General features: G+C 33.9%; 1 protein-coding gene across 2 annotated transcripts in view; it reads right to left on the reverse strand.

The window, feature by feature from the left end:
• Positions 1-787: 787 nt before the first annotated feature.
• LOC127845094 (complement C3-like) overlaps positions 788-13,675 on the reverse strand; it is a 45,343-nt gene continuing 32,455 nt past the window's right edge. Inside the window, exons 28-43 of one of the 2 annotated variants that reach the window (XM_052375784.1) lie at positions 10,380-10,539; positions 9,847-9,912; positions 9,218-9,392; positions 7,929-8,098; positions 7,431-7,589; positions 6,889-7,085; positions 6,615-6,746; positions 6,180-6,267; positions 5,698-5,781; positions 5,330-5,438; positions 4,867-4,962; positions 4,412-4,555; positions 3,148-3,237; positions 2,462-2,600; positions 2,049-2,204; positions 788-1,765 (exon numbers count right to left, since the gene is read on the reverse strand). In XM_052375784.1, the coding sequence (XP_052231744.1) occupies positions 2,084-2,204; positions 2,462-2,600; positions 3,148-3,237; positions 4,412-4,555; positions 4,867-4,962; positions 5,330-5,438; positions 5,698-5,781; positions 6,180-6,267; positions 6,615-6,746; positions 6,889-7,085; positions 7,431-7,589; positions 7,929-8,098; positions 9,218-9,392; positions 9,847-9,912; positions 10,380-10,539 (1,930 nt within the window). In that variant the 3' untranslated portion in view covers positions 788-1,765; positions 2,049-2,083. Of the gene's footprint in view, positions 2,205-2,461; positions 2,601-3,147; positions 3,238-4,411; positions 4,556-4,866; positions 4,963-5,329; positions 5,439-5,697; positions 5,782-6,179; positions 6,268-6,614; positions 6,747-6,888; positions 7,086-7,430; positions 7,590-7,928; positions 8,099-9,217; positions 9,393-9,846; positions 9,913-10,379; positions 10,540-13,675 lie in introns of both variants that reach the window. The other variant, XM_052375783.1, reaches the window with a different exon arrangement.

Here is a 13,675-nt window from a genome sequence, read left to right on the forward strand (position 1 = left end):
TTGCATTTTTTCGAAAATGACATTTTATTGGCACAGAATCGCTTGTTCGGCTTTATTTATCCAACACACAGAAAGATTTGTATTCGTTGTAAATTGAAGGTAGAAAGCTCTGTTAAAGTGTTTGTTTGGTTAATAAGAACATGAATGAAGGCCATGCGTTTTGTCATAAAAGTAAACCGCTTGCGAGTAGGTCAAATAAAAGCATACACTTAACAAGGTTGGCTAAGTGAATCTAGACATTTCATTTTTTTATACAAGTATACAATATGGCCATGCAGTCAAGATTATTGTAGCAATCATTATTAACATAATTATTGCGAAATCTCGTTTAATATACCATTATTCTTATGTATACACATTAGAATCCTTATTGTTTTAGCTCATTTTACATGCGGTATATATAAATCGATATTCTTAAACCAGTTCTCACGCTTTTCGAGATTTGAAATCTCAAACCTATATTTGCCAGTATAGCTTTGTTCTATCATGCTTTGTCAAAAATGTGTATAATAAAAATACCATTTCACGTTTTTATAGTGTGAGGACTTCAACGAACAAACGTAAACCATCTTTTTAAGTAGTCAAAGTGTCATAGTGTACATTTTGAATTACCACTAACTAAATGTAATTTAAAAACATTATTTGCAGATATTATAAGGTTAGAACTCGGGACTAAAAGGTTTCATATTATTACGCTTTATATATATTGTAGCCTGAATTTCCTATTAATAAAAGCTGTAGACCACAGTTAAAATATATAATGTTATATACACAAATACAAAAAACCGCGTTTTCATATGCTTTATTATACAAATACATACATATATATCTAGGCATGCCAGAGTCTACATAATGAAATATTTACATATATTACTTAGCCTTATCAGTTAACATTCGTAAAAAAGTTCAAAATTTCCTTATTATTTATACACTTTACTTCAAAGTTTGATTCCAAGCACCAAAAGGACTGAACAATGAATATAAGTAGGACTTACGGCTGCTTCCGGGCGAGCGTAATGTCAATTTTGAGGACCGACCTCTAAATATGACTGTGACAGTAAATCAACATGTACATGCCTTGTTCGTTCACAATAACCAATGTTGTAAGGTAAAACAATCATACAATTAAATTATATAATATTGTTAACATTGTTTTTTTTACATTGTAATGCATACCATTTTAATGAAATTTGACCTTTTCAGATTATATTTACCTTCGAAAACTCGATTTGGTATATAATCACTCCATGTTGCCGCACAGAGGTTGACATTTGTACTTGAAAATCCAAGTTAATCTACAGACCATGAACCATGTCACTATCCTTAACAGCATCACTCCCTACATATAGTTTAAGCAAGAACATATGATCTTCACTGGAAAAGTGACTGATTTGGCGAGGCAATATACACATGTCAAATAAACATTAATTTATATGTGCATTGAATAAACTGTAAGTTATCATGATGTTCGGAAGATTATTTCATCCGATCGGCTAAAATTAACAATATTGGCATGTCATTTCAGTAGTGATGCTGCATACTAAGTTTTTTTGTTTTCAGTTTGGGAGTAAGACCTATCGTGGAAATAAACACAAATCAATAACAAATATCCCTTTGCAATTTTTTAACATAAACAATATTGGGCCGAAAGTACATGGCAGTAGGCGCATATAGTAAATAAATGAAGTGGCAAATCGTACCCGGGACCTCCCGATCAAGAGACGAGGGTATGCAGGGCGTCTAGGTTGTATCTGCCAATACGAGTCTGACAGAAAATCAAACGAACATTTAGTTTTGTGGAGGCCACCATTAAGGAAATGTGTTTTGTATACTCAAATTTCATGGCATGGAAATAAGAATTCAGAACAATATATAGAACGGTGTAAATAGTATAACGGTTCGGTAAGCAAGACTATATCAGATTAATTCGTTGTGAAAAAAAATGTTGCAACTAGAAAGTTACTAAGTGATGCTATCAACTTTTGGGAAGCTATGTTGAATTAATACATTCATTTCAAAACTACCCACTACTCTATGGTTTGACTGACCACATATTATGTACAACAAAAGAGAGCAATGTTGATCAGTTTGTGCACCCGTTGTTCTTTTTAAGTTCTGCTGCAAAGTTGTTCATGGCCCTACCCAGCAGATCTTTGTACCTGGGGTTTATCACAAGAGTCGTACCCATCAGATCGTACCTTACACTAAAACGAATAAAACAACACTCATGTGTAAACACTCTGAGCTACCGTTATGTTAGATTTGAAAACAGATAAGCCATTGTTTAAGGCCTTAAAATATCTAGATATAGATGTATAGATGTAGTTCATATACTGTACACGAAATAAATTTTTCACAACACCAAATAATTAAACAAAGATAAAAACAAAGATTTGAAAACAAACTTCTATTGTCATTAAAGCGTCCGAAAACATGATAGGTTAAGCCAAACGATACGTACCTTTTGACGTCGCCATCTATTAACCTTGAGATATCCTTTCCGATGACGTAGTAGGGTTGGCCAACTTCAAAAGCTGGATGTTCACAATCTGTTTGCCATTCGAAGTCTATTTCGTCACCAACCTGTATGTTACCTCCACCTTGAAAGCAAAGAAAATATCACATTCAGTGTATCCAGTTGCGAGAGATAAATGAGAGATTTAGAGGTCGCCGTGGTGTTTAGAGGTCGCCGTGGTGTAACGGATATGGCGTCCGCCTAGCGACCGGGAGGTCACGGGTTCGATCCTTCCGTGGAAGCGTTCTCCCCAAAAGACACCAAGTACTGGTTCTAGGCCCAGGAAACGGACTCGAGAGCGTTTATATAAGTCATAGGCTTTCGATGCAATCGAGCTAAAATAAATAGGTTTAAACTGAGAGATAAATGAGATCTTTTAATGAAACATCGGGATTAGCAATCTTACTCCAACAAATTGTTTTTACGAGTTGTTGAATAGTAAGTGCTTTTATTTGTACGAAGCCGCTGTGTGTAACAATGTCCTGACATCAAATGCCACACACTGGGATATACATGATTATAAAGGGTAGGAACAACAACCCGCAGGACATAAATAACTGTATATTACATTTAAATAATATTTCAGAATCATAGTAAATTGAACAGCGAATGAAAATGTATGACAAAATAACCTTGTAGAAGAACGTCTTTAACGGTCGAGCTGGCAAATCTAACGTTTCTTTGGGTGTCGTTGGCAACAGTTATTATCGTAACGTGGACCACTGTACAAAGGAACAAAGAAATGTTAATATTGAGAAACAAGAATCTATTTTTAGAATTGTATGCATTGGAATCACATTCAACATTAAATGTGATGCATATATGCTAGCGCAGATTTTACAAAATACACATATGCTAAATCCATCTTTGAAACAGTCACATTTCCGCAAGAGTCTAAAGTTTTTCACAATTCTCTATCACTCTATCTGATAACTAGTTTAATGCAACATGCGAAACGACTCATAAATTTCCATTTTGAGCTATTTAATTGGTTCTTTAAATCCGATCATGTTTTAAAAATCTACCAACATACACATGTGCAAAACATGATTAAGTGATATTTAGGCGTTTTGTTTGTCCTATGTTCAGACACGCGCGAAAGAAGTCTAAAAAAGTAATTGCTTCCCTAACAGTCGGTGGTGTGACTATTGATGTCAGCAACAAAAATCGCCAATATGCAGATGCACACAGTCAAATGTGATTTATGTTTCTTGAGTGTGGCATACTTCTTGTCGCGATACTTTTGAAATGATGTGTATACTACTATGATGTATTCAATTAAAATACACATGCAAATATGATTTTTTTAATTCACAACAACTTATAAAATGTATTAAGACACGCTTTGATATGTGCATTTATGCAAAATTTCAAAACATGGACTTCCAAATAATTTAAGTGAAGCTATACGGAAATACAAGTATCTTCATTGATGTAGATATGCTGACCAGGTAAGACTTGATCGCATCACAAGCGCATCTAGAACAATAGGAACAAGACTATTGCCAGCAATATATGTCCCCTACCGGCTCCACTATTGTCAGAATTTTATTTTGGTTGCCATAGCAACCAGAATTTTTTACGTAGGAACAAAATGAAATGACGTGCATAATGTCCATATTGCCATATATCCATGTTTCAAGTTTCATGAAAAAAATATGAAGAACTTTCGAAGTTATCACAGGATCCAGAAAAGTGTGACGGACTGTGGACACACAGAGCGCAAACCATAAGTCCCCTCGGGTAAAACCGGTAGGGGACATTTACCAGCACAGTGTTATTTTTCGGTCACAATAAATTGTCAACTATGGAATTATCGGAATATGAAATGCTGACAAAACTTGACATTGTATTAACATAATTTGCGCGTGTAATACGGAGTACACAACATCGTACCGTAATTGGCCTTTTCGAAGTTACACGCATATTCCATCAGTTTGTCAACGGGTTTTGGAAGAGTGCGCTTCTGTGCGGCATTTGCCTTGGCAAAGGCTGATGCCATTCGGAACAGTTCGTCATCAACTGGCTGAGAACACTGACCTGTGAGGTAAACACTCTTTTAGCGGCAAATCGAATGTTTTTTCCGAAGTATATATACTTCTATTTACACAAATATGAAAAATCCCACTTTCACTCATCAACATTTATCTAGCAGTCATATGAAATGTATGGTCGATGAAAAAAACGATGCAAAAAATGTTTAAGATGCATGGTTCAACTTGGATTATAACGTATGTACGGTATTACGGTACTAAAACATGTAAGTTATAACAATTTTACTATTGGTTTTTATTATTTAACAGAAATTAAAAGTAATTTCATTTAGAATGTATGATGATATTAGCTCTTACTTTGAACACATTTGCACTGTTCACCACGTTCACATGCCATGGCAACTGTATTCGCTTTGTTAGGGTTGATACTATACTGTTTCATACAGGTCTTCTCTAAAATAAATGTTTACTGGTTTGACATTAAGTGTTATGAGTTGTTGTCTTAATGATAATGAGACATATAAAATATAAAACTTTACACGAGCGAGGAGTGTTAACGTGTTATCTTTTATACCTACGAAAAAAATAGGTCTTCTTTCGACAAACACAAACCTCTGGGAAATTGGTTTTCATAAGTATTTGTTCCATCATGGAATCATTGAATTCAGATTCCTATAAGATCAAAGACAAATACCAATCTAAAAAATGAAGCAAATTGAAAGATCATTGCACTTTAAGGAAGACCGAAAAGGGGCGAGAAGCCGTTTCTGAATCTGATCTGAATGGAGAACGCCAAACATGAAAACATCATAGTATATACCTGGATTGTAATAGTCGTAGACTCGAACTGATGCCCCCTGACGTGTAGTTTCATTTCCCGAAAAATCATCCTTAAGCCGAAAGATGAAGTTTATCGGACGGGACGTTATCTGTTCGAATAAATATATGATGTTGTCTTTATAGAGTATATTGACCCACTTATTGCGCTGTTACATATCTATTAAATAAATCGAGTTTTGAAATGAATGAAAATATAGCGTTCCGAGAGTTCTTTGACAATTTTACTGCATGCTTAAATGTTTAATTGCATAATCAAAAAATCGAATTAGAACGTATTTAAAGAACGCTCTACTTCGATAATAATTACTTTGACAATATACAATATGTTCAATATAATTCATCGCATACCTTTGAAAGGTAAAATATGATGAATCCTTTCCCGTCTGTTGGCATTTCATATAAGGGAAACACGGTGTAATTGCTCTGTAAAATCTGATAAAAAAACATATGCAAATAGTTTATAAAGATATAAATATTGCCACTTAAGATATATAAACAAGATATCTTGACATACAAAATGCATTAATTACGATGTGCGGTAAGTTGCTTAACTACACATCGAACCACGATAATACGCAATTATGTTTAAAACATAAGCCATGCCTTAAAATGCGTCTATATTATTTGAATATAGACCTGCTTTGCCAATCTTCTTTATGACATAAACATTGTTTACCTGACATTAAAAAAACAGATCGTGTTTATGTTTGTACTTACATAATATTATTCTGTGAATAACTCAAGTCAATTTGCTCAATAACCTCATATGATAAATAAATATAATTTAATATATGTAATGAAACGTTCATGTTTGGTACAGTGGTTCGAACCTTCAGATCTGATTCCACAACTCTCACGCCCGTTTCTAAATTGACCTCTACAATCGACATTCCCGCCTCATAACTTGGTGACTTAGTTCTGGAATTAAAACAATGAAAACACGACGTGATTCATCATTCAAATTTGAACATGCGTATGATATGTAGTAGATAATAACTTGCACGCTAGTATTAAACCATTATTGCCTGAACATCAAAAGCGCATACATTAATACAGTGCAAACTTTCTCGAACGCTGAACAATGCTGTGATAAGTTTAAGAACGTCAGAATTTTTTTGTTTGCTTCTTAAGCTAAACATAGTTAAAATGCATGGTATCATTCAGACTGTATGTTATTTTAAATAATAGAATGTATTTTACTTTATATATAAAACCGTTGCCTACACGATATGAAGCCATAATAGTGCAAGAAATAATCCGTTTACCTTACGCTGAACTCAACACATTTCAGAATTGGACGTTCCTCTTGCACCTGACGTTTTTGCCGTCTTTGTAGCAGACTAATGTTTACATTGACTGACTCCGATTCCGGACAATACCCGCACACATCGCATGGTCTAAAGCGTAAGACATCCGTTAATAGTAATATTTAACAACGATTCATTACATACTTTTCTGTCTAAAGATATATTAACTTTGTGTGGTAAATATTTTCATCCAAAGTGTATTTGAAGTGAAATGCATTAATAAACAATTTACCTTTGTGGATCAATAAGACGAATCTCTTGATTATCAGCAATCTCTGTGATTACGTCTTTGATTTTGATTGGGCTGATTTCAAAGGGACAAATCTCGTCTTCCTCTGCAAGTCGACTGTAGAATAGGTCTATCTTTAAAATACCTGTTCCGACGCCTGTTACTCTCACTTTAAGCGTGTCGCCGTTCGGAACTTTCAACTAAAAGTATGTTGCAATTAATTATTTACTAGAGTTTTAACCACATTTACGCATAAAATAATGTGTTATAAGGATGGCAATCAACAACGCAACTGATTCGTGTTGACATGCTGATGATTATTTCAAGCCATAACAATATAAATTCTTTGTGAGACCATTTTTCACCAGTGTTACCTTAGCCGATGTATGTGTCTTGATTGCATGTAGCTGACAATATAATAAATGTATTTGTGTGCACAGAAAGACAATAACCAAGTAGGTATGATATTAAATGTATTTTATATACGAACGTTACTACTTTTTTTGCTCATTCAAACAGAGGAATGGTTGAAAAGATATACCTACACCTGGAATTAGTGTATTCAGAACTGTATTTTGATTGCTTAGATGGTTTGTTTTAACCCATTGTCCGTCACCGCTCTCTATCCTAGTCTCCAGGTCAACTTCGGGAATATAGTTTCTCGCACTGAAAGCCGCCACGGCTTGAAATGCAACGGCTGAGTCCTATCAACAATAATACAATGACATAATTCATTTATATTTGATAATAGTACCGCACAGGTAGAAATTCACTACAATATACAAACCAATGTAAATCTACATAAAAAGACCAAATAACAGACACAATTAGACACAATATTTATGAATGTTCACTTACACATCTTAAGACAACAATGTCAACATTGCTTCATATAACAGCATTTAAACTGTATATACAATATGAGTAAGTATAATTAAACACTTAAAACAATACACATTAAAAATAAAATATAAAATAAATGCAAAAACAATTGAAAATAATTGCATATGAACGCATATGTAATGCTTATATATTGTATTCACCTTAGTCGTCAACCAACTGCCTGAGCCCCGAACATTTTGCGTCAACCATGCAGCTATTTTCTGACTAGAGTGCATGTCATCAAATTGAAGATGCGCCAACAAGGCATATGCGGTTGTCTCAATCGTATCTGCGTCTGACAATCCGATGCTCTTCGACCAATACATGCGATCTGACATGACAATTCGCTATATAATATCTTAAATGACAAACTCATCGTTACTTGCTGTTTATACTGACACAAAGTACGTATTTACGAAACATCTGCTTTGAACAATACAAACGCCTGCCTTTCATAATTAAATGGTACAAAAGTAATCCGTATGTTACATCAAGTTCTATCACAAACAGAACAAAAATCTAGAAATAAAAAATTGACACTGACCTCCTTCCTTAACACATGTTCGGACATACACAAATGCATTATATATTCTACTGTAGACAAAAAGACTAAACGTCATTATTTAGCCAAAACGAGTCACAGTCAGTATTCCTTTGTTAACGATCAACTACACATGACGGTTATTCAACTTTGAAAACTTTGAAAGCTTTTGCAAGATTAAACTAGTAGCTACAGGGGAGTAATAGCACATCATTTTGGAACAATTTATTATATATTGAAAACGCAGTCAACGGGAAATAATTCTGCAAAACTGTGAAAGCTTTTGCAACATTCAATCACATAGTTACTTTGAGTTAAAACACAGCATTTTGGGGTAATATATTCTATATTGACAAATCAGTGAACGGGCAATAATTATACAAAACTTTAGCCTTTATTCTTTTGAACGCTAATTTATACATTAAAGTTATTTAACTGTGAAAGTTTGAGCGAGAGTATTTTAAAAACAATTTTTAAAGAAGAGTTGAAAACGCAAAATTACCGGACTATATATTGTATAGTCAACAAACAGAGATGGGTGCAATGATTTGGAAAACATTGAGTTACATACATAGCCCCTTCATCTACCAGTAGGAAAACAAACACTTTGCATAATATTGTCGCAGTGGAAATTTATTCCTTTAATATAATCCACATAATTATGTCATTCAACTGTGAACGTTTGAGTGAGATCTACCAAATAGTTAAAAGGGGTTTGACAAACAAACTTCGGGTCTTAAGTTAGGAAATACGGATAGGCGGATTTTCGTTATGATTTACGGACGGACGGAGGGACATGCGGACGGACGGAAAGACGGATAATTATTATGGGTAACGCCGCCAGCTCCGTGGAAGCGAAATGGTTTTGACATAACCCAGTTCTGTTTTTATTTAACGAATTATATCTACCTCCGTCATCTCTCTTCATATCTCGCAACCTTGTAAAAAAACGCTCTTTGCTGGTACTGTTAGACAATGCAAGTGCGTATGTAGATATCGCCAACAGATACGGATTGGCTATAAGTGTTGAGTCTGACAATCGCTCAAGCGCTGAAATCGATGTCTGTATCGAGTTTTGAATACTCTGTACAGAAAGAACAAATACAATGTAATCACATCAAAGCTTTCAAATCGTAATAACTTTTACAAAATTGTGCAAAATTAAATGAGACAAACTCCACAATTTTGACAGCCATTACCGTATTGAATTGAAAAATAAGTGTGTTCCGAATATTAAAATTGTATTGATTACTTTTCGATTCTGTTTTTGCGTTCTAAAATAGAAAAACATTTAAAGTCAATAGTCATTCCTATGATCAAGCAGAGCAAGTATAAGTATGTTGTTCACATTTTCAGGATACTTTCGAGACGATATTCGGCTCTTACTCAATGTCTTTTAGTAGCACAGTTTTATGTTTTAGTAGCTAGTTTGGTATTTGATCTAAACTATGATGCTGACACTGGTACTTGATGAAGAAAAAACAATCCATATTCCTTTCGCATCGAAACTAAACGGTTAAATTAAAAAAGGAAACAACCTGAGTGCGATCTTGACATTCTTGCATTGTGGCCAGAACGTAAGCAGTCAGGGAAGGACCAAAATCCTGGAAAACCAGACACAAACTTTTCAAAAATATGGAATATATCGTAAATATAGTGTAAAATAAATATTTAACAAAATCACTACCTATCGCTGTCGCATTACAAAGCATATTGAGTACAGAATAAACATAACATTTTATCAATAACTAATTATAACCTTTGAATGTTCTTTGAAAGGTGCATATATATATAAGATCTGATATTATACGCCAAATATAATTTTGTGTTCATTAGTGTAATATTGACAATGGCATGTTAAAATGTTAACATAATTTAAAAGGAAAATGTATGACCATATAAAAAATATTTACTACAAGATAGGTTCCTAAAATTAATTATTCAATCGACACCAGTATTCGTATCACAATAATAATTCGATGTTGCAAACGATTTCAGATAATGATCGGGGATGCTAACAGCATGTGATCTATTTCCGTTAAATAAGAAAACATTTGTTTCCATATTTTACCTTTGAAGAATAGATTGGATTCAAATCAATAAAATTGTCGTATCCATCTCGGGTTCGTGTCGAAAGATACCCCAGCATTTGTTCAATTCTGCTGCGACCGAAACTACCTGGAACAGCCTGCTCGGCCTGGCACATGACTCGGACAACAAACGCCGTGATCCTGTAAACATTCGTTATAACCATGCGACTAGAAATCAAAGTCATTTAGAAACGCGTTCGTGTAGTAGTGATGACATTGTTGTATGACATTTTAAAGCGGTGGCAACTAATCTATCTATAACCGTTTGCGAATACATACGTCGTTTTATACCACAAGCTAAACAGCCAAACAATGAACTTGTCTTAAGACGAGTATGGCATGCACATGTTCATGCTGAACGATTTATTTCAGATATAGCTTAAAAAACAAGGATATCAGTAAAACTGATGGATGCTCTCCGATGATGCTTTGTCGATATATGGGTTAATTGTGTGGACAAAAGTGTGACCTTGAGAATATATTATTAGCCTCGTTGACTTTGACCCCATTGACCTCAAACCTCATCAAAAGGTAGAGGTCCATGCAAGGTACCTACATTTCAAATATGGAAGAGATCGGTAAAATATTGAAGGCGCAATGAGAAACGGTAACAAAAGTGTGACGGAAAATCTATTATACGCCTCGGTGGCCTTGACCCCAGCGACGTCAAACCTCATCAAAATGTAGAGGTCCATACAAGGTACCTACATGCAAAATATGTAAGAGATCGTTAAAGGGATCTTTTCACGCTTTGGTAAATTGACAAAATTGAAAAAAGTTGTTTCAGATTCGCAAATTTTCGTTTTGGTTATGATATTTGTGAGGAAACAGTAATACTGAACATTTACCATGCTCTAATATAGCCATTATATGCATCTTTTGACGATTTTAAAACCTAAAAATTATAAAGCGTTGCAACGCGAAACGATTGAATAATTTGGAGAGTTCTGTTTTTGTCGTTAAATTTTGTGAAACTACGAAGATTGCTTATATAACGTATAAAATACGTGAATTATGTGTACCCGGCGGAATAGCTCAGTAGGTTAAAGCGTTTTTACTTCAGGACTCTGGCAGGACTCCAGGGGTCACTGGTTCGAAACCTGCTCCGGGCAATGTTCTTTTCCTTTTTTAATTTTATTCTTGATTTTTTACTGGAGCTTTTACGATCCAATGTTTACATTTATCAATATAAAGCATTTAATGAATAATTTAAAAAAATGCCAAAATCTGTGAAAAGGCCCCTTTAAAATATTGAAGGCGCTATGAGAAACTGTAACAAAAGTCTGACTGAAAATCTAGTATTAGCCTCGGTGACCTTGACCTTGACCCCAATGACGTCAAACCTTATCAATAGGTAGAGGTCCATGCAAGGTATATACATGCCGAATATGGAAGAGATCGGTAAAATATTGAAGGCGCTATGAGAAACTGTAACAAAAGTGTGACGGAAGGAAGGAAGTAAGGAACTACAAACTGGCAACTATATGCTCCCCATATATATATATATATATATATATATATATATATATATATATGGGGAGCATAAAAAAAGTGTGCATGAAAACTATTAATATTGGTACTAAACAAATGATAGCATTTGATACCGGTAAAAAAAAACTAATTGTCTTCCTTAAAGTATTGATTAATCATAAGGAAGGTCCCAGTAGTTGAACGTTTAACAAATATATTATATTCCACATTTCAATTTCAATGGTATCAATGCGTGCATTGTATCAGTGTGTTTTAAATATACAAAAATGTCGACTCATTGCACAGTGTAATACAGTAAGTTACAGAAACGCAATTAGGAATAAGCCTTCCCTGTTATGTTACCAACCATTGAGAATTACAGTCGGCTTCAGGGACACGGGGAATTACTTTTTGTCCAAAAATATATACTGCGAAACTAGTCTACAGTTACAAAAGAAACGTTTAATAACAGCTTATAACAACCCATTATTATTATGGACAAGTGTTATTATTTATTATCCCAAATTGTAATTGTATATCTTTTATTGGCATTATACACAAATAAAAAACAACAAACAGCATAACGTTGGAGTTGCAATGTTAAATGTGTTTACATATACTGGAACAATAAATTCCATATACAAGAATCTGAAGTATAACAAACATGTCACATAAATAAGTATAGACACCTACAGACAATCTCTATGGATATCTTGTTCAGTGCAACGTGCGAAAATGAGGCAAACACCTGTTCAACTATCGATAATCTATGTATAAACAGTATTTACAATGAGCTTATTCATTTTCGTTATGTTTGAATTTTGTTCTTTCGTTTCGCTTGTGGTTGCTATCCCTTTGAAAAGCTAAATATGCTATGATATTAGCATATTTTATCTCTAAATATTAACAAAATAATTTTTTAAACTCCAAAAAGTATGGTATCTTTAATTAACGCGAACATTTGATAATTAAAACACTAAATAGCATAGCATAAACAATAAAATCACTTATACCCGAAACATGATCGTTTTGCTGCAAAAGTAAATACGGTAATGTCTTAAAACCTTTAGATAGTAAAGTTATAAGTTATACACTAAGAATGTAAGTATAGCTGTTTATATATATCAAACTGTCCACAGTAAGTAGTTACGATTATAATTAAAGTACTGACAGTACTGGTGTTACGATGCTTTTGACGAGGATTGATATAAAAGCATCTATTTAATTTTATCTACATCAACACAATTGTATACAAAGGTACGAACTTTTTGGTTAGGAAAAAAATGGTTACGAACATTTTGGGATCACAATTTATGCAAAAAAAAATGGGTTGAAAAAAGATTTGGATACGAAAATAAATTTGGGTAGGAAAAACAAATTGGGTACGAGCAAAAATTAGGTACGAATAAAATTGGGTACGAAAAATGTAGGGTACGAAAAAAAATGGGGGTACAGGGAAGTAGTATCCGTGGGGAACTTGATCCATTCAGCGAAACTGGGAGGCGGGTTACATTCTCGATCAAATATAACAAGAAATATCTTTAAGATATTCGACGTGTATTTTCTGTACCACTTATCTTAAAAAAACGTTATGTTACAGTAAAATGTTTGTGGGTTATAACATAACGTTTCAGCATATAAATTCAAAACTTGACATGCTCTTTAATTTCACCATGCTCTTTAATTTCACATGTTTATCATACCAAACTTTATATTTTGTTGTTTCCTTTCCTAAGTTAATGATGCTGTACGGACGTTATTTCACATGCCCATGTGCATGAACATATAATTTTTATCTTTTGATTAT

Source organism: Dreissena polymorpha, chromosome 9, assembly GCF_020536995.1.
Source record: "Dreissena polymorpha isolate Duluth1 chromosome 9, UMN_Dpol_1.0, whole genome shotgun sequence".
NCBI classification, from domain to species: Eukaryota; Metazoa; Mollusca; class Bivalvia; order Myida; family Dreissenidae; genus Dreissena; species Dreissena polymorpha.